Genomic DNA, 22,254 nt, shown 5'->3' on the forward strand with positions numbered 1-22,254 from the left:
TCCTGGCTGATGATGGCTGATAGCCATAAACCGGTCCTAGGATGCTTGATTCGGTCCAGGGCAGACATGGCTTGGCAGTTCGGGCAGGACTGTTGCCATGAGGCACATGGTCAAGACTGATTTGCATATGGCCATGTCTGAACTGGGGTGGCGTGGTGAGCAAAATAATGATGGATTAAACCCAGATCTGTGACTGGGGGTGAATGTTTTGCCAATGTGCAACATTCCATCCATCATCTTGTGTGTTTTGCTGTTTGCCCTATGTGGAAAGGGTATGCCCAGACTTGGCTCCCGTGCTCACTATGCTACTAGAGTCAATCTATCCTGGCTGATGTCGGCTGATAGCCAGAAACCAGTCCTAGGATGCTTGATTTCGGTCCAGGGAAGACATGGCTTGGCAGTTCGGGCTGGACTGTCCCCATGAGGCACAGGGTCAAGACTGATTTGCATATGGCCATGTCTGCACTGGGGTGGCGTGGTGAGCAAAGTAACAATGGATTAAACCCAGATCGGTGACTGGGGGTGAATGTTTAGCCAATGTGCAACATTCGGTCCATCATCTTATGTCTTTTGCTGTTCACCCTATGTGGGAAGGGTATGCCCAGACGTGGGTCTCATGCTCACTACGCCACTGGAGTCAAGCTATCCTGGCTGATGATGGCTGATAGCCATAAACCGGTCCTAGGATGCTTGATTCGGTCCAGGGCAGACATGGCTTGGCAGTTCGGGCAGGACTGTTGCCATGAGGCACAGGGTCAAGACTGATTTGCATATGGCCATGTCTGAACTGGGGTGGCGTGGTGAGCAAAATAACGATGGATTAAACCCAGATCTGTGACTGGGGGTGAATGTTTTGCCAATGTGCAACATTCCATCCATCATCTTGTGTGTTTTGCTGTTTGCCCTATGTGGAAAGGGTATGCCCAGACTTGGCTCCCGTGCTCACTATGCTACTGGAGTCAATCTATCCTGGCTGATGTCGGCTGATAGCCAGAAACCAGTCCTAGGATGCTTGATTTCGGTCCAGGGAAGACATGGCTTGGCAGTTCGGGCTGGACTGTTCCCATGAGGCACAGGGTCAAGACGGATTTGCATATGGCCATGTCTGCACTGGGTTGGCGTGGTGAGCAAAGTAACAATGGATTAAACCCAGATCTGTGACTAGGGGGGAATGTTTTGCCAATGTGCAACATTCCGTCAATCATTTTGTGTGTTTTGCAAGAACATTCCGAAGCCAAAAAAGCAACGGGCGACATATCTAATATGCCACTCTGAGTGCAAGTCTTACGGTTAAGAGGTACAAAAAACATGCAATTCCAAAGCAATATTATCAAAGGAACTAAGACTGTAAAAAAAAAGTTGCACAATTTTAAATGGGGCAAAGGCAAATAAAAGTTCAACTGTATCCTGCTTAATGTGAGTTAAAAGCTCACTGCTAAATCGATGTGACCAGCAAGTTAAAGGCATCCTCCCCCAAAAAACCGGTTGTACATTCAGATGATCAAGAGGCACTCCTAATGCCTCGAATGTGTGCTCTTACCCAGCATGTGTCTGTCCAGTTTTGACCTCCTGTCAGTCCTTTATACGGCCCATGTTAGGAATCCTCATGTACCCCATTAGTGTCTGCTTCTCACCACTGCTGACCAGTGCCTGATTCTCAGATTGGCCACAAACAGTATCCTTTATTCCCCTGGAGACCAGCCCTTTCTCCTTCCACTTCTACCATTGCTTGTTTCTCACACTGCATCATGATGTGAACCTCTGCACTGCCACCAGTTGAGTCAATAACAAATCAAGCTTTATGTATCACTACATGTAAATATGTTTTGAAGTTTTTTTCACTGCCTTCAAATTCTATTAAATATTTTGCGAGTTTTCAAAATGTTTTTTTGACAGTAACGACACTTGGAGAGGTAAAACTGTCCCAAGTTTATCAATACTAAAATCTCAAAGAACCAGAATATTTCGGTTTATTTAAAAAAATATGTTGGAAAAAATTGTCGTGTGCGGCAATTTTACTCCTGTTGCATCTACAGACTTGCACGAATTATTTACAAAGTAAAAGAACCATCGGACTTACTTTCATATCGGATTAGAAAACCAACGCTGGAACGGCTGTTGTCAGTAGTAAACAACAAGTACATGAAGTTCCCTGTGCTGATGAGAAACTGAGGTGCTTGGGTGCCGTGATATTCTCCTATTAATGGTGACGTATTAGCAGGTCCATCTCGCACCTCCAATGTATCATAATTTACTTCAGTTTGGAATCTGAAACACAACAGGCAATTCATGAAACCCCCCTGACATTTTGAATAAACTTCAAATGTACAGAATGTTAAAATATTTTCACAGAATATAAATGTATATAGAAGGAATCAATTTGACAATAAATTACATAGTCTGTAATGATCCTGGAATCCTGGTACGGAGAAACCTTTTGGAATTAACAACTTTTTTTACCCTTCAGTGAACATGATATCTGAAGGCTACATCTAACAGCAGCTTCCTAACCATAGATCCTTAGACGTCAGACTGAATCTGAAATCTTTTCTTCAGCAGTGCTGCTACACCACATGCGGATCTGGGGCTCCACTTCTGATCTTGTCAATTTTCAGACGATTCCTGAGACCAATTCAAGAGTACTACAGAATGATATTCCCACCCAAAACAACAAGTGTCACACCATGTAGCAACTGCAGAAAACCGATACTGGTCATAGACCCACATAAGGTGTGTTTCTAGCGTTTAGGCTCAGACCACAGTTCTATGTCTTGCGTCCTCATGCACCCAAAGGCAATACAGGACTGGGAGGCGAAGCTATATATCACAGAGCACAGAAAGGTGGCACGGTCTTCAAGGAAGCTGTAGTCCTTCTGCAAGTCTCAGGAAGGAACTCTGTCCTGTTATTTGAGGCTGTTCCTGCAAGCAGTCAGTTTCATGGTCAAGTCCTGGGAAAAGTCAAAATTGAATTCCAAGCACAAAGATAAAAAAGTGAAGTGGGATACAACGTCACCCACTACTATGAATCTAAGGATAAGGCACAAGGGCATCACTACGTCTACCACCTTTGAAGTCTACAGTTGTGGAGGGATTCCTTGGCTGTTCCTCTTGTGCCCAGAGTTTCCTTTACCATCAGTGACAAATTACCAGGCGAACATACTGCAAATTTTTGGTGCGCTTCTGGCTCCATCTGGCATTTCTTCGGGGCCTCAAGGAACTACAAATGCCCAAAGTCAGGTCCACTTCCCTATTTCCCTCTGCCTGAGGCAAATCCCAACACTGTCCCAATTCAGGAAGGACCTCATGAACTGGCTCTTCAAATAAACCTAGCGCTCAGATGGATCTGTAGCCCCCCCCACGCTTTGAGACCCGCACAGGAAATTCGCTATGCTTTACAAACCCCTGATTGATAACTGGACTCTCCAGGATGTGGATGATAATGATATGGTGATGGCTTTCTCCCACTCATTATACAAATGATACCTTCAACATAGATTTACGGAATGCCAGAGGGCATGACACCTCTGCTCATGTAGGGCATGACTCAGATTTTCTTACTAAACATCCTTCTCCATAGACCCTTGTTGTGCATACCATACCAAGAAAAATGAATCCTAACTCATTATCAACCACTCCTCCAGGAAAAGAACCCAATAGGCTTGAGGCTTTTGCCAAGAGTATTTGTTCTAAAAAAATGTTATTGTTTTCAATTAAAACATAAAGCAATGTTTACCAGGATATACTACAAACAAAAAGAATGCACTGCGATAGTACATAGTAAATAGGTAAAATAAAGAAAAAATAACTAGAAAGCAAATACATATAATGAATAGAATACAAATTACAGCTAAACAAAAACACATAATAAATAGGTTAAATACGACAAGCAAGCATTACATATAAAACATAGATTATAAATGACAAGCAGGCAAGTACAGTCTGAGTGCAAAACATATTCAAGCATATTATTAGACCACTACAGCTTTTAACTAGCGAACAACAACTAACTCCCCCACCTACAGTTACTAAACCATATGTAGTGCACCACAGTGGCTAACATCTTGAAAGTTCACCACAGAAGTTTCAAAACAAGGGCATAGTGACCAACATCTTGAAAGTTCACCACCGTAATTTCAAATCCCACCCAACACGATCCATGCAAGATCAGTTATTAGTACTCTCCTGGTCCTCCTGGGAAATAATGGACCTATGTGACATATCTGTGTTATCAATAAGGGCCAACAAGCAATCCACCAGGTGTTCCATACTCTAGCTCCATCAATCACTCCGCCCCTCTTTTCAGCTCTCAAAACAACACAGCACTCTCAAGACCTGCCAACTTAACCAGTTCTTCTCGCCATTTAATCATTTGAGGGCCATGTGTAGACTTTCAATGCATTGTAAATTCACATCTATACCATAATCAATGCAAAGTGAGTACATTTAGTAGTGGTTTTCCCCTTTTGGGGCAAGGGTATCTCCAAGTATGCAGACCAAAGGTGTACAAGGGATTACTGGTAAAGTTATTTCATTAGCACAGTTTAATCCCATTTCAAAGAACTCCAACAAGTATGGGCAGGAATAAAACCATATGGAACACTTCTGCCCCTAACTCCCCACATCTTGGACATTTTAATACAGCAGTCACATAAAACCTGGTGATCTTGCCAGGTGTAAGGTAAGCTCTATGCAGAATATAAAATTGAATTAATTTGAACCTGGCATTTCTGAGAAACAGCAGGTAAGTGCTAAAATCCTCTCCCAATTCATATCAGCAATCTGAAGCTCTACGTCCGTCTCCCATTTCTCTTTCAGATCAGTGAGGAAAGTAACAACAGCAGCACGAATAGCACAATAGAGACACATGACTGCTTTAACACAATCTGACTTTGTACAGAGCAACTGACACACATGGTGTGTTACAGGCTCAGCACCTCTATTCCTCCAGTGATTCCTAAATGTGGCAACCACTGCCCTGTGCAACAGCTATTGGCCTCCTAGCATTTCGAATTCTTCAACAAAGTCTTCAAACATAAGCAATAATCCATCCCAATACAAATCCCCTGCACAATTAACCCCATAGTCAGCCCATCCCTCAATACCCCCCATCGCTCCTTTGCAAGCCTCTATTTTTAACCACTTTTAGTGGCAGATTAAGCGAATAAGGCACTTGAACATGGCTCCACTGTAGACAACGCCACCAGCACTACTGTATTTCTAGGAGCTAATGAGAGACCACAAGTAAATGTCATTAAGGCACAAAGAGACCCGCAATAAGTCCTCCAAGTCAGGCGGCGAGCCAATGATATCCTCTTCTTCAGGGTTCATTCCGCAACAAACCCACAGGTTTAACCATTGCAGTTAGGCCGCCAAGCAATACAACTTTAAGTCAGGCGCAGCCAATCCTCTCTCCACCACAGGGCGCTGCAGTTTAGTTAGTGTCACCCAATGCATACCTGTCCCCCAGATCAGTTCCAAAAATAGGGGCTCCAGGTCTTTGAATAGCCAACCAAGCGCCAGTAATGGCAGCGTAGCGAAGACCTAAAGCAATTTTGGGAGCTCCACCATCTTTGCCACCGCTATTCTACCAGCTATGGATGATGGCGATGTCTTCTAAAAGTTCATACTAGTTTGAAGAGCTCCGCTGGCTGCCCCAACATTACCATCTAGTAGATCTTGCTGGTTATGTTATATTTTAACACCTAAATATTTAAGAAAGGTGGCGCTCAAGGCAAGTTCACGTAGGTTTAGAGGAGGAGTGGGATCTCCACAAAGAGGAAACAAAGAGGATTTTTGCCAATTATTATGCAGGCTGGAGGCTGCACCAAAGTGCTCCAATAAGTCTATTGCTCCCAGGAAGTCTACTCCATCCCAGAGAAAGAATAGGATATCGTCAGCATATAATGCTGCATAATGGGACTGCACAGGGATCTCTAACCCACAGTAAAACCCCTCTGTGCTATAACAACTGGCCAGGTGCTTCATTGCAGTGGCGAAAAATAAGGGGGAGATTGGACACCCATGCTTAGTTCCGCGTTTCACATCACAAGGTTGAGATACAGTTCTGCTAGTGTGAACCCGCACCTTGGACCCACTTAGAGGAGCCTGATCCAGCGCATAAACGCAGGACCAAACCCCATTTGAGCTATTACTTGATACAAAAATGTCCAATTCAGACTATCAAAGGCTTTCTCAATGTCAGTTGCCATGACGGCAGCAAATCCCTTATCCAAACAAGTCATCTTTCAGGAGTGAGATGAGTCTCTGGATATTAAGCGCTATATTATGCCTAGGAAAAAAATCAGCTTGATCTATATTAATCAAAGTCAGCATATGGAGGAAGAGTCAGGTCACAAGTATTCAACGAATAATTTTATAGTCCACATTGAGCATGGACAACGGTCGGTAGGCATTGATGTTTGTGGAAAGGCGACCAGGTTTTAGGAGAGGGACGACTAGAGCTTCACACATACACACTGGTAGATTGCCCGACTTCAGAGCTGTAGAGTAAAGTTCCACTAGTTTTGGTGCCAAGCTGTCCCCATGGGCAGCAAAGAACTCCATAAGCAGGCGGTTAGCTCCAGGAACGTTACTACACACTATGCTTTAGATAACGGCTTTAACTTCTTGTGTAGTAATGTCTTCCCCAAATCATCCGCATCTTCACTCATAAGTACCTGCAGACGACCCAGTGGCAGAAAACCCTCAGTTGTGGCCTCAGCGCTGGGGCATGGAGGGATGTATAGAAGTCTTGAATTCTAGCGTTGATGGTGGCTTGGCTTCATAACAGGTCACCTGAGTATAGCTCCAAAAACATAGAACCCTTATATTTGGGATAGCGAGCCATGCTAAAAGGGAACCTGTTTTATCACGCATGAGCACAAGTCAGATATTCACTGTAATCAAAGCAGTGGAGTTTCTCAACTCAGGCTGCCAGTAATCCCCTTGCCTCCAGCAATGGATTCTTAAGAGCAGGGTTACCCTGTCTTCATTATTCGAGATTTCAAAGCACCTTTTCTTGAGCATCTACATCACACCTACCAGTGTTCTACACACCCCAATGACTTCTGCAATGCAGTGGCCCCTGATCACTGTCTTAAAAAACATCCCATGCAATCAAAGGGGATGTAGCAATGCCTGCATTGTCAGCAAAGTAAGCACTTACGGCCTCTCCATTATTAAGACCTGGTCATCCTGTGCCTCCACCTGCAATCTCCAAACCAAATGCAAGGTTGCTCCCTTTAGAAAGACTAACTCTGGGTTATAATCTGAAACAGTTCAGCACTAATATTCTATTCCATTAACTGCACCATGGACAGTTGGGTGCATAAAAAGGAGTCAAGCTGATCATGAAGTTCATTCAAGCCTGAATATAATGAGTAGTCTTGTGCTGCAGGTTGAAGTCATCTCCAAGAGTCTACCAGTCCCCAATGCTCTTGCCCTGTAAAGAGAATGTGAGCCATCTGGGTCACCATAGAACCTCCCAAGAGCAGACATGAGCATTTGAGAAAGGGATCTGCAACACAGTTTAAATTCCCACACAATAATATGGTCTGAGTTAGGTAGATCAGCAAGAACCCCCTGGTCTCTATTGGGAGCATAGATTCCGGCAAAAAAAGGTTGCATCCTGCCAGCCTCCCAGAGATGACCACGTACCTACCCTCAGGATCTACAATTTCAATTGTTTTCTGAAATGGTACTCCCGGTTTTACCCAAAGTAAAAAGCCAAATAGGCCATGGCATACAGCTGGCCTGCAACGTCTTGTGGGGAGACAATCCTTCAGACCTAGTAAGATGGCTCTCCTACAGAAGGGCTAAATAAGTTCTGCACTTCTTTACTTAGGAATACACCTTATATCTTTTAGACATACTAATAAGACCCTGGAAGTTCCAGGAGATGAAGTTATACATCATGGAGGTCGCATTGTGGGGGCATCTTAAAGGGGAACCATTGCAACCCACATGACAGTGGACCCACTATATGTCAATAATATCAAGGAACATCTGGTAGGGGTAAATCTATACAAATCCAATAAACAAATGCAGCCAACCCAACTTCCAATCTCCAGGACTAGAAGTAAAACAATTTCCCATCCAAACCAGTCGGAAACCCTCCAACTCAGATGCATGCATTACAAGCACAACAACAACATGGAGGGGGGGTGCCTACCAAGCTCTCCCCAGCCCCACAGCACACTATGAACAGGAAAAAAAAGCTAAATAATCACCTCAAGGTTAAGCCCAACTGTGCAATTTGCGCAACATTACAGTATTCACTATGCCATTTGTGTAGCTCCCATTCATAACCAAAATCATCTGCAGGATACAAACAGAATAATCACCTGAAGATTGGGCCATGCATAAAGAATTTGGGCCTTTCATGCAGGATAATCACCTCAAAATTGAGCCCAGCATGACAAAAAGCCCGGCATTAAGGAATTCTCTTTGACATTCCACCAGCTCTCTTGTATAACCAAACTTAAGTAATTATTTTAGATTATTTTATCTGATGTGCCTGTGGTAATCTTTGGCAAGGATTCAGCAGATCCCAGAGATGAGACAGATATTTGATCAGAATCTGAGTCATGTGGTTTACCTTTTCCATTGGTAGACAGCAGAGTGGATTCCCTTCTACTCAAGGCAGCCAATGCCTCCACAACCACGTGCATTAATAACATGTTAACAGCAGAAATGGAGTTGCCTCCATGGGCACCTTTAGCTTCTTTCAGAGGTGCTCATGGGCTAAGCGGTGTATTCTTTTGAGCAAGGTCTTCTTTTCATTGAGGAAGGCAGTTTATCCATTCCCACATAGATTGCGGTGATGTGAAAAATTACTCACACTAAATCTGGCAGGGAGCAACATTGCATATGTGATGCCTAATAGGCCAAGTTATTTTTGCCATTGTTGAAAGAGGCCTTTTCTTTTTGGACTTCACGTGTGAAGTCAGGAAAGAAAATAATTCTATTCTTTTCAGCCATAATGTCTACACAGAATCTGGCCTGAGTCAAGATATGATCTTGATCTGTATAGGGCAAATGTTTTGCCACTGTTGGTTGGGGAGCCGCACCAGGCAATGGGGGCCATGAGGGGATGCAATGGGCTCCTTCTAAGGAGTTGTAAGGTGAAATACCCGCCGGAGATACATTTTCTTCAATCCAATTCTCCAGAAAATAAATCATGTTGGTAGAAGTGCCATCAACATGCTCCAGAAGCACAACGATTCTAACATTATTCTAACACACTTTGTTTTCCGTAACTTCAGCCGTGGTTTCTAAAGTTTTCAATGGTAGATAGCCTGTTTTGCACTGTAATGATTTCAGGTTCCAGGCCATTCATAGCGGATTCAGTGGAGGTGACCTTCTCAGCCAGCTACCTCTGATCATCTTAAAACAGACCATGTCTGCCACTATGGAATCAATTTTTCATTCAAAAGCTTCTCTAGAGGCAGCTGCAGGACTGTTGCCAGAGTAGGGCTTGAGAGCTCTCCACTCAGGGTCTGTTCGTCTTGGGATGTCTTTGCCAGCTCTTGAGAGCCCAACACCTGGGAGGAGTCAGGCCCCAAAGCCTCCCTTTTCTTGTTAACCTTGAGCATGCTGATAATCACTCAGACTAAATGACGAATACAGTTAGGGACCTGAAAGCCATGATGGTCTTGACAAGTCAGTCTTCTTGGAGAACGAAAAATGTCTAGTATTTGTCCAGTATTTGTAAAGCACGAACAATTACCCGAAGTTGTAAAGGCGCTGGGGGCCGTCTGGCCAACAAAGAATCCACACAACATGTACGGGGTAAGGTTGTCAGGCCCTCAGGCCGTCACTCAAGCAAACAGTATACTTTATTGTCTAGTATCAATTTGCAATTGGAAGATGCTCACAAGACCTCAAGGATCACTTAGTTCCCCCATTCTCTTGTTCTAGTTTCCAGTCACTCAAAAGGCAGGGTCACAGGGACAGTAAGAAGGTGCTACCCCGGAGAACAGATGCTGACAATTGCAATTGCAACAGACAAAAATGCTCTCTCTCCCCCCTCCTCAATCTACCTCAAACAATAATGGAAGTAGTAGCCACAGAGGGGCCCGTAAGGATGAGCTGGCGAATAATTATGTGTGTAAATCACTGAGAATGTGACATGAATGTAGAACTTGACCAGTAGCTTGCATCAGCATTTTGTAAGTGTGCAGGTCACTGAAATTATAGTAAATTGCCAAAATAGCGATCAGCACCACAGTTTGGCAAGAGTATGTTTTCCCCCACCAGTCTAGCATTGTGGTCAGCAAATGATGTTTATTTGCTTGGTCACTATACACATGCTCTGTGGGACATGGCCAGTGGCATCTTGCCAACAGCCCCAGAAGAACATAGGGCCTCTTTGATCCAGGCCAACTGAAACTACAGTGCAGGTCTGCACACTATGTATTCCATGGGGTGGGCTGCTGGTACCAATGTTGTATTTCTTTGGCATATGTCGAATTTCTGGTGATTTAAAGGTCTATTTCAGGGAAGTGTCCTTTGATAGATCACCCCTTTTCAGTGAGAAGGCATAGCTCTGCATTGAAGCGCATTAAGGAAGTAAATGTACCCGGGTCTGTTGACCCCTGCCAAGCAGTTTCCACAACGATTTAACATTTTCAGAAGTTAAATAAGCAAAACAATCTCCCCAACTAATACAACTATCACCCCAGTTCTTTCAAGACTATCTGCACAGCTGGGACAGACATCACATGGGCTAGTAGAGGCATCAGTCCTCACATTCCTCTTCCCCCAGCTGCAATAGCCACCAAATCACCTTAGTTTGCCCTTAATAGCACTTTCCTACTGAGGGTTGTCAGAATCATCTTTTCCTTTTTGCCTGCCAAATGTTCTCCCTTTACCAGAGTAATTTTCAGAAGAGGACCTGTCCATTCTACTGAAAGATAAGCGAGTATTACTCTCCAGCGGTGCTATGAAGAGTGTACATATTTCCTAAGGATGATTGGAGTCTCAGGCCTAAATTGGCCCTTTGTCCATTCAATAGGACAAATTGCAAATGCTTATGCTAGCCCAGATCCTGCCTGTCCCCTCCAGGGCCAATGGATGATGACCTTGAACCTACAGGACATGTATTTTCATCTACCTTTCCTGCATGTCCCATAGCCACTATCTGCACTTCAATTAATGTGCAACAGGAGTATTTTCAGTTCGTTATGCTCTCCTACAGCCTCACTAGAACCCTGAGGGTGTTCACAAAAGTGATGGAGGCGGTCGCTGCAGACCTCCCGAGGTCAAGTATACAGTCTTTCTTTATCTCAATGACTCATTACCAAAGGTGATTTTGCTACAGTCCTTCATATACCATCTTGAGACAATGGTGAACCTCCTGACAACATTGGGATCCAGAAAATAAAGTTGTACCTGTACTCTTTGCAAAGGCTTCAATTCATTGGAGATAACCTGGAAACATTGCAGTTCAGGATCTTCACTCCTCTGCAAAGACTCCAGGACATTCAAACTATAATCCTGAAGTTTCAGCCCCTGTTTTGTAATACAGTTATAGCATATCTGAAGGTTTTGGGCTATTTAGCATCCTGAATTCCTAGTCATTGAAGCCAGGTGGCACATGCAGGCTTTACAATAGAATCTTAAGTTCCAATGAGCCTAGCATTAATGAAATTTGACGGGTGCCATCCTGAGCTTGGAGTAGAAGCCTCACAATATGCATTGGTTGCTCGTTGAAAACAAATGGTCCAATGGCAGACCAGTGGCATAGCGGGGCCGACCTGCGGATGTCGAGGGGTGGCAATTGAAGGGATCGCCATCCTCCCCCCACTCTTACCTTATCGTGTTTATATCTAGGACCGTAATTCAATATTCCCGATTTATGCCCTTGTAAGGTTATAATCAATAATATCCTGATAAAGGCATAAGAATCAGATCCATATTCAGTAATAGCCCATGCATGGCTACTCCCATCGACTCCTAGAAAGCACAACGCGTTCTTTAAACAAACCAAGCCTCCAGCAGCCTGGAAAATCCCCTCTGCTTTTGTTTTGATTTGAACAAGAACTCCTGAAGTCCAGAAAGAACTGTTAGTTCTTAGTGACGTCTTATGTCCAACCGTACGTCAAACCCGGCACCTTTCAGGTATAAAATACCAACAGTTGCCTTAAGCAAACACACTGTGGTTTGGAGCAGAGCGGCCATCTACTTGCCCGAGAGCCCAGCTGATGCGAGAGCCCACGGAAGCCGCCCCTCCCGTTTGACGCACTGAGAGAGACGCTGTCTTTTTCTCAAGCCGAGAAAATCCAGCTTCGGTGTTTCCAGCCTACTCTTGCGGGTGGCTGGGAGATCGAGTCCTGAGGAAAGAGATACCAGACCTCCCACATTCTATTACCAAGGTACGGAGCTGACTAAACCCTTAAGAGAATTCTTGATGCAGATTCTTGGCAAAATAATCTTAAACCACTTAACTTGAACTGCTACTTACTAATCCCTTCCCAAGTATTAGGCTTAGGTCAGGTACACCGGGGTCGGCTTAGTTAGAAGCACCAGTTGAGTACGTTAGTCAATGTATTTATGTATGTATATATTTTATCCATTTTAAAGTATCATATGGCTAAGAAACCATATCAATGCTTTTACAGTATTATTTCATAATACTACTTTTACTGTACGCACTTTACTTTATGATAAGTATTGCAATTGTGGCAATTCATTTCTCTTGCATGAGAAAGAAGACTGCTCAATAAATAACACCTTTTATTGAAAACGCCCGTCTCTCTATTTCTCTGCACTCTGGTGAAACTAAGTATGCACGGTTGACTGAGTGAAATAGCTATCTATTGTTTTCACCCGAATCTAGAGATACACTCTTATTCTGAGGGAGCAAAGTTGTCATGTTTATGCGGTTGTCAGAAACTGAATCCCTTCTTGTCTGAGCCAGGGAAGTTTATCCCTCCCTATTCATTCAAGAAAGTTTCCAGTGACCTCTGAGCTAGCTGGCGCAAACCTAAATTAAGTTTAACATAGTCGGTAGAGACCTAGATGACCTCAGTCCAACGTCTACACTGCTGTTTATGTTATTCCAATGCGCAGAGCCTAATGGGAAAATAGGAACTACACTACAACCTGTGGCTGTCGAGGGGCGGCAAATGCAGGGATTGACGTCAGCACCTCCCCCGCTCCTACCTGTGGCCGTCGGTAAAGCGGCAAATGCAGGGACCCCCATGGGCAGTGAAAGATGTAGCTACGTCACTGTGGCAGACCCCTCCATCTTCCCAACCCGGAGTTGATGGTGGTAACAGAAGCGTCCCTAATGAGTTGGAGAGGTAATCTAGGGGAGATGTACGTCAGAGGTCTCTGTTTCAGACTGCAACCCTCCTTCATATTAATCTGTTGAAGTTGCAGGCCATTCATCTGCCTCTGAAGACCTTTCTGCAGTCCCTCAAGGTAGGTTTGTGCAGGCTCTCATGGAGTCATGACTTCAGTGCCAGGACGGTCTACAACTCTTGGGTTAGTTGGTGCTCTAGAGCACTTCCATGATCACAAACCACCTGCCAGTTTGTTTGAATGCCAGAGTGGACATGATGAGTAGATGGCAGATCATGAGTGGTGTCTACATTCCAAGGTGGCACAGGGCATCTTCAGGTAAATAACCCTGGATAGACCTGTTTGCAATTTTCAAAAATACACAGTGAAGAAAGTTTGCTGTTTCTGCAAGACCCCTTTTAGAAGACACATTCTGGATGGAATGAAACACAGGACTCCAGTACACTTTCCTGTTCCTGCTCCTGCCTGGAGTTCTGCAAAAGATCATGCCCAAGTGACCCTAGTGGCTCTAGATTGTGGTACGCAGAACCTCTGAGCATGCACAACTGTGCTCTTATCAGTCTACCCATTTGTGTGGAGATTGAGTGGCAGTAGCTGCCTGCAATTGATATACTGTCTGAAGTGGTGGATGTCATACTTGCCACCAGGCACCCTTCCATAAAATTCAGTTATGCTATGTGCTGGGACAAATATGTAGACTAGTGTAGCACTCATAAGACTTATCCCTTGTAATAAAATCTACCGGACATCCTTGTTTTTTGTTTAACATTTTTGTGTCAGCAAGGACTAGCCGAGGGGAGTAATAAAGGATATTTGTTGGCCCATTCGGCCTTTCCAAATTTACCAGAGCAATCAATATTTTTTATATCACTTGTAGTGATGAGATTTATTAAAACCCTTCAAATGTTTTCTCTCAAGCAGTTTGTGATGCCACAGTGAGACCTTAACTTGGGCTTGACATTTCTTATATGTATGCTTTAGAGCCAATGCATAGCTGCTAGCTGCGTCTCTTGCATTTGAAGGCTTTCTTCCTCATTCAGATTTTTTCAGTTCATCCAATGAGTGAACTTTCAGGGGAACTGCTATGTACCACCTTTTCTCCTGACAAGTTGGTGTTAGTACTCAGGCAATGACTTCCCTACATGTTGGACAATTCAGCACTCTGTCAGCGACCTTTGCTCTTAGCCTGTCCTCAAAAGAGGAGGAGAGGCTCTATCAGATAGACCCAAAAAGGGCTTTAAGCCTTTACAACAGTCTTACCAAGGAACACCATGTGGACAATCTTTTTTGTGGGCTTGTCTGGGATGAAGAAAGGGCAGGATGCAACCTTGTTGAGGTTGCTAGTCCTCTTCATTAATATCTGCTAAATGCTGGCCAAGAAATAACACAAAGAAGATCTGAGAGTACATTCTCCCAGGGCTAACGCTGATACCAATTACTTGACTTGTGGAGTTTCTATCCTTGATATCTGCCAGGCTGAGACATGGGCGTTATTGCATACTTTCATGAAGCACTACTGCCTCCTTGATATCTGCCATGCTGCTGAAATATGGGAATTATAGCATGCTTTCACGAAGCAATACTGCCTAAACAGCCAGCTCCAGTGGAAAATTCACTCAGCCCACTCCCCTGAAGGACCTTTTGGTCTGTGTCTACTCCACAGTCCCTCCATCTGGAGAGGTACTGTTTCGGTATCCATTCTAGTGTGAGGAATAAGTGGTTAGACGTATCCATCAGAAAAACAAGTTATTTACTTTTCTCAGCATTTATTCTGCTGAATATCCAACAGGAGACTCTTCACTGCCTCTGGCCTCTGGTCGCTCCCCATGCCGCATGGCTCCTCCTGGTTGCCCGTGACTGCCCCTCTGCTGATGCTGCCAAGGGTTCGCCGCTGGTGTGCCCCGGGCACCTGTTCTTTTGCTTTTTGGTTTGTTGCTCTGTTTTTCCCCCCATTCCTGGCTGTATAATTTGTGTTTTTTCCCTCTGTTTGCTGCTCGTTTTCGCCCTTGCCCTCTGTGCCCCCCGCTCGACGCTTCCCTCCGCTGCTCCCCTGTGGCCCGCCCCCGTTTTGCCTTCTGTGCCCACTGCCCTCGCCAAATTGGCCCCCCCGCTCCCGCCTCCCAGCTGCTCCTCCCTCCCACTTGGCCTCTTATGGAGGGCGCCGCGCGGCAGTGAGTGCGACCTGACCTCTGGTCGCTCCCCACGCCGCAGGCTCCTCCTGATTGCCCGTGAATGCCCCTCTGCTGCTGCTGCCAAGGGTTTGGTGCTGGTGTGCCCCTGGCACTTGTTCCGTTGATTTTTGGTTTGTTGCTATGTTTTTCCGCCCATTCCTGGCTGTATAATTTGTGTATTTTCCCTCTGTTTGCCGCTCGTTTTCACCCTTGCCCTCTGTGCCCCCCGGCTCCCTGCTTCCCACCGCTGCTCCCCTGTGGCCCACCCCCTTTTTGCCTTCTGTGCCCACTGCCCTCGCCCATTGGCCGCCCGCTCCTGCCTCCCAGCTGCTCCTCCCTCCCACTTCGCCTCTTATGAGGGCGCCGCACGGAAGCGCAGTGGTGCACGTAGCGGGCGCGCTGCCAGTGCGCCGAAGGTGCGATCAAAAGGCAAGCTCGCCTACTCCTATCCGCGCCTGGACCACGCCCAGCGCCAAAACCCCTGGACCCCGTGCCACTCGCAACACCAGACTGCACTACGACTCCAGCACTCTCCACGCACTCAACACCGGACGACACAATCTCTGCTACCGGGCCACCCCGAGGCGCACCCAAGGGCCCGTCGCCTGCCGGAACTGTAGATTCACCAACATCCAGCCCTACAAACCACCATCCAGCGAACCCAACCACCTCCGCTGCATCCTCCTCAACACCCGCTCCGCTCGCAAGCACGCCATCAAACTCTGGGACCTCCTAGACTCCACCGCACCCGATGTCGCCTTCCAGACGGAGACCTGGCTGAACGCCACTTCAGCACCAGACATTGCCATAGCCATCCCACAGGGCTATAAGATCTCCTTCAGAGACTGCACCAACGGAGTTGGAGGGGGAATCGCCATCATCCACAAGGACACCCTCAGAGTCTCAACCAACACCGACGACACCCTCACCTCCGCCGAGCATATGCAGTTCCAGATCCACACCGACCCCAAAACCACCCTCAGAGGAACACTCATCTACAGACCACCCGGACCACGACCACAGTTCTGCGACACCATCGCCGACCTCGTCAGCACCCACGCCCTCGCCTCCACAGACTACATCCTCCTCGGGGACCTGAACTTCCACCTCGAGGACAACAACGACGCCAACTCCACCACCCAGATCGACAACCTCACCAACCTCGGACTCAAACAACTCGTAACGACACCCACCCACGTCGCTGGACACACACTGGATCCCATCTTCTCCGCAAGTCCCCATGTCTCCTTCAACCGAACCACCGAACCCCACTGGACCGACCACAGATGCATCCACTTCACCTTCAGGAAACCCACCACACACCACCGCACCCAACAACTACCACCCCGCTGCTGGGGCAAGGTCACCAAGGACCAATTGACTACCACCCTCGCCCGGAGTCCATCCGCCGACCCCACCGACCTAGACACCGCCGCAACCAACCTCAAACAATGGATCAACTGCTGCGCCAACACCCTCGCCCCTCTCAAGACCTCCACAACTAACCACACCATCAAGAAAGCCACCTGGTTCACAGAAGACCTCCGGACCTCCAAGCGCACCTGCCGGAAGCTGGAGAAGAAATGGCTCCACGACCGAACAGCAGACAGCCATACTGCCCACAAAAGCGCCACCCGCAGTCACCACCAACTCATCAGGACCGTCAAGAGGACCGCCTTCAAGAACCGATTAGACAACAACGCACACAACACAAAAGAGTTCTTCAGAATCGTGAAAGAACTCTCCAACCCCAGCTCCAACACCAACGACATCTCACCATCACAAGACCTTTGCGACTCCCTGGCCACTTTCTTCCACCGCAAGATCATCGACATCCACGACAGCTTCAACTCCGACACCCCCACTCCCACCACCGATCCGACCACCCCTGCGATCACCACCCACACATGCCCCCTGACCGCCTGGTCTCACGTCAGCGACAAGGACACCATCAAAACCATGAACTCCATCCACTCCGGATCCCCATCCGACCCCTACCCACACCACATCTTCAAAGAAGACAGCACAACCATTGCACCCCACCTCCAGAAAGCAATCAACTGCTCCTTCGAGACATTAACCTTCCCGGGAAGCTGGAAGCACGCCAAGATCAACTCCCTGCTGAAGAAGCCCAAGGCGGACCCCAAGGACCTCAAGAACTTCCGGCCCATCTCCCTGCTCGTGGCAAAAGTCACGGAGAAGATCATCAACAGACAGCTGACCCGCTACCTCAAAGACAACAATATCCTGGACCCATCCCAATCAGGCTTCTACAGCAACCACAGCACTGAGACCGCCCTCATCGCCGCCACGAACGACATCAGGATCCTAATGGACAAAGGAGAAACAGCCGCTCTCATCCTCCTGAACCTATTAGCTGCCTTCGACACGGTCTGCCAGCTCACCCTATCAGCGCGCCTCCATGACGCCAGACGTTTAAGAGAAGGCCCTGGTCTGGACCACATCCTTCCTCTCCGGCAGAACCCAGAGCATCTGCCTCCCTCCCTTCTGCTCAAGAACCACCGAGATCATCTGCGGCGTCCCACAGGGATCCTCCTTTAGCCCGACGCTGTTCAATATCTACATGGCTCCACTCACCCACGTCGCACGACAACACAGCCTCAACATTATTTCCGACGACAACCATATCCCTCACCAAAGACCCCAACACCGCCAAAGCCAACCTCCACAGAGGAATGAAGGCCATCGCCGACTGGATGAAGGACAGAAGACTGGAGCTGAACTCAGACAAAACGGAGGTCCTCATCCTCGGACCCACCGCATCACCCTGGGACGACTCCTGGTGGCCCACGTTGCTAGGCACACCCCCGGAACCCACCGACCGCGCACACAACCTGGGCTTCATCCTCGACTCTTCCCTCTCAATGATCAAGCAAGTCAACGTCGTCTCTGCGTCCTGCTTCAACACCCTCCGAATGCTCCGCAGGATCTTCAAGTAAATCCCCCCCGACTCGAGAAAAACAGTCACCCAGACCCTCATCACCAACAGGCTCGACTACGGAAACGCCCTCTACTCAGGAACAACAGCCAAGCTCCTGAGACGACTACAACGAATCCAGAACGCCTCGGCACGACTGATCCTCGACGTTCCCCGACGCAGCCACATCACACCCCACCTGAGAGGCCTGCGCTGGCTACTAGTCAACAAGAGGATCACCTTCAAACTCCTCATCCACGCACACAAGGCGCTACACAACACCGGACCATCCTACCTCAACAACCGACTCAGCTTCCACACCCCCACCCGCAACCTCCGCTCTGCCACCCTCCCCCTCACCACAGTTCCTCGTATCTAGAAAAACACAGCCGGCGGCAGATCCTTCTCCTACCTTGCCGCCAAGACCTGGAACGATCTCCCCACCATCCCGCAACAGACCTAGGACCTGCTGGCTTTCAGAAGATGTCTCAAGACCTGGCTCTTCGATCAGTAGCAGGCCCCCCTCCCCAGTGCCTTGAGACCCTCACGGGTATGTAGCACGCTTTATAAATGCTTGATTGATTGATTGATTGAAGTTCCCAAGTTAGTATTCAACACAATGATACCAAGAAATGTTTAATCCCACTATCTTAGAGCATGGAAAGGGAAAAGACAAGAAACTAACAGAGTGCAGGAGCACACATATATGCTCTATTACATTTGGGCAGTGTCAAATGAGCTCAGAGTCCCACAATGCCACCTAGTGGTGCAGCAGAGCACTGCTGAAGAAAGATTTCAAGATCCAGTGTAAACTTGGGGAGTCTTCCAAGATGAGGAATCTGCTGGGTGGCCCATAGAGCAGGACTGGCATCCCAGACAGACAGGCTAGAGCTTTCAATGGTGGTCCGCCATGGGCAATCGATGCATGCTGTTTGAAGAGGTGGGATGGCAGCAGCTTGCACTGCTTTTCGGAGCAGGGCAGAGCAGCACCAGTGTGAACACGGTTGTTCGCAGAAACAAAGAGCCCAAATGCTTAAATTCAAAACCTCAAGTGCCACCCCAAGGGTCCAGGATCTGAGAGGCACCACTGGGGGTCAAGAACTCACAGAAAATGGGTCCAGGAGCTGTTAGGTAGACTTTTATGTCCCTAAGGCTCAGATCAGGAAGCTAACAGCCTAGCCCTTTGAGTCTCTCTGGGATTCTGGGTTCAAGATGAAGCTGCAGGTCCAGTTCTTCTTCACTAGGCAAGAGGGCAGCAGGCAACAGGCTAGCATTGAAGGGCAGCAGTTCCTTTACAGCAGAAGTCCAGGAAAGTGGAAGTCCTTGTAGCAACACAGCAGTCCTTCCTAAGAAAGTATCCAAAAGTCCTGAAGTATACGGAAGTGGTGGTGTCTGAGGTCCTTCTTTTATACCCTAGTGCCCTGATTCTTGAAGATGGGAAAAGCTTCTAGACATTGGTTTTGACATTTCCTGCCTGCCTCCCCTCACTCCAAGCTGGCTGATGTGGCAATATAGGCTTAACAGGCCGTTTGTATAAAGGCAGAACTCAGGCTATTTAGTTGTAAGTGGGGCTGTGCTCAGCTCTGCCCTCCCATCCTGCCAGCAGGTAGCCTGATCAGGTACACCTAATCCTTGTGTTGTATGACTGTCTGGGATGAAGCCACAAAGTATAACTGTCAGTCACATCAAGTCATCTACCCAGGTCAGATTATATGCACAAAAGGGCTAAGAGCATAAAAATGCCAACTTACTAAAAGTTGCATTATTTGAAATTTACTTCACCGCTAAATAGGGCTGTTCAACCCAATTCCAAAGACACCCAATTCCAAAGACACCAAACATGAACTGGTTATCTCTTCCAAATTGGAAATTACACTTATAATATGTAATGAGGCAACTCCAAATGCTATCCTATGGAAGAGATAGGCCTTGCAGTAGTAAAAAACGAATTTAGGAGTTTTTCATTACCAGGCCATGTAAAAATTAAAAGTCCATGTCTTCTGGGCTGTCCGTGGCCTACCTTAGGGGTGACATATATTAAAAAGTAAGGTTGGGGCAGGCAGAAGGTTTATTTTGCCAGGTCAAATTTGCACTTTAAACTGCAATGGCAGGACTGAATTAATTTAAATGGATACTTGAGTGGGAGGAACAATCAGTGCTGCAAGGCAACTGGTAGCATTTAATTTGAAGGCACTGTGCACGGGTAGTGCCACTTTACAAGGGATTGCAAGTAAATTAAACATGCCAATTGGGTATAAGCTAATTCTAAGATGTTTAAGGAGAGAACAAGCACTTCAGTACTGGTTAGCAGTGGAAGGTCCACAGAGTCCTATGGTCAACAAAAATGAATTCAGAAAAAAGTAAGAGGAGGAAGACAGAAAGGTTTGGGGATGACCCTGCAGAGAGGGCCAGATCCAATAACTGGCTTCTGGAATGTCTAGCTTATCAGGTTTATTAGGAAGAGGAGAGCCACTCAGGGTAGGACTTGGCCTTCTCCCCCTTTACAAATGACTCTATCATCAGATGTACCTGATCTGTTAAAACATTGAGTGCAGGGGTGGAGGTAGAAGAAAGCCAGCAAATCCTGCATACCATTACAGCAGAGTTTTTTTTAATGTTTACATCGATTTCTGTGAACATTATATCTATGTGAAACACTGCACATCTTTGATTTGTGCTCCCTGTTTGGTTCAGTAGTTTCCATGAATGGAAGGATATTGAGTAACATCACTAGTCAGGCATTCTTCAGACAGACTGTTTCCCTTGTGGACATCTGTTGTTGCCTGGCGTGGGAGCTGACCTCCTCTTGTTCATTTTCCCTCCATCGGCCCCCCCGGGACTGCAAACTGCTGGCCGGACCCGCTTCGCGGGTCCCGCATCGCAGCTGAAGGTGGTGCTCACCTGTACTTGGAGCGGAGCGCGAGGGGCTCTGAAGGAACTGCGGCAGGGCTGCAAGCTGAGCTGCAGGGACTCCGTTTCCCAGGAGTCCCTGCACTGACCATTCACCACACCTGGTCCGCTCTCCCTGCTGGCCACGCCCCCCTCCCCTGCGAGGAGAAAACCAACGCTGTTCAGAACCTCCGTGGGACCTTGTGGACATCTGTTGTTGCCTGGCGTGGGAGCTGACTGTCTCTTGTTCATTTTCCCTCCATCGGCCCCCCTGGGACTGCAAACTGCTCGCCGGACCCTCTTCGCGGGTCCCGCATCGCAGCTGAAGGGGTGCTCACCTGTACTTGGAGCGGAGCGTGAGAGGCTCTGAAGGAACTGCGGCAGGGCTGCAAGCTGAGCTGCAGGGACTCCGTTTCCCAGGAGTCCCTGCACTGACCATTCACCACACCTGGTCCGCTCTCCCTGCTGGCCACGCCCTCCGCCCTTCCCCCTCCCCTTCTTAATACGATCAGGACACCGCTGCGCGGGAGCGTGCCGGAAGAAGCCCGGGACAAGGGCGGGACCGTCTGCGGCCGTCAGAGGCTGAAGTAGGCTGGGCTGGGCCCACTCTCTTTCGCCTGTACTTCCTCGATCCCAATTGGACTTTGATATAGGTTTTGGACATGCCATCACCGGCCCTAGTAGGAACACCAGTGAAGGTGGGAGGAGGTAACACCGGGACTCTGGACAATTATTTCAAATCAGCAAAGGGTGATGGGGGAAAGGAAACCTCTTTGGAGAAGCGCAGGGCGGAGCGTCGCCGCTCTATTGAGCATATGAAAAATAGGCCCCTCAGTGACATAATTCCCTATCCTATCTCCCAAGAGGAAGGATCCTGTAATGGTACCCAGGATCCATTATCCCAAGAAGGCGTCCCCCTATTACTGCGGGATAGCATTCCCAACCTTTGCT

General features: G+C 47.4%; 1 protein-coding gene across 1 annotated transcript in view; it reads right to left on the minus strand.

Annotated features, from left to right (window-relative positions):
* The window catches only part of CSMD1 (CUB and Sushi multiple domains 1), a 3,932,590-nt gene that overhangs the window by 1,802,443 nt on the left and 2,107,893 nt on the right, over positions 1-22,254 (minus strand). The window contains exon 17 of the mRNA XM_086925641.1: positions 2,081-2,268. Within this exon, the coding sequence (XP_086781767.1) occupies positions 2,081-2,268 (188 nt within the window). The remainder of the gene's footprint in view (positions 1-2,080; positions 2,269-22,254) is intronic.

The sequence above is a fragment of the Lissotriton vulgaris genome, chromosome 6 (genome assembly GCF_964263255.1).
Source record: "Lissotriton vulgaris chromosome 6, aLisVul1.2, whole genome shotgun sequence".
Classification (NCBI taxonomy): Eukaryota; Metazoa; Chordata; class Amphibia; order Caudata; family Salamandridae; genus Lissotriton; species Lissotriton vulgaris.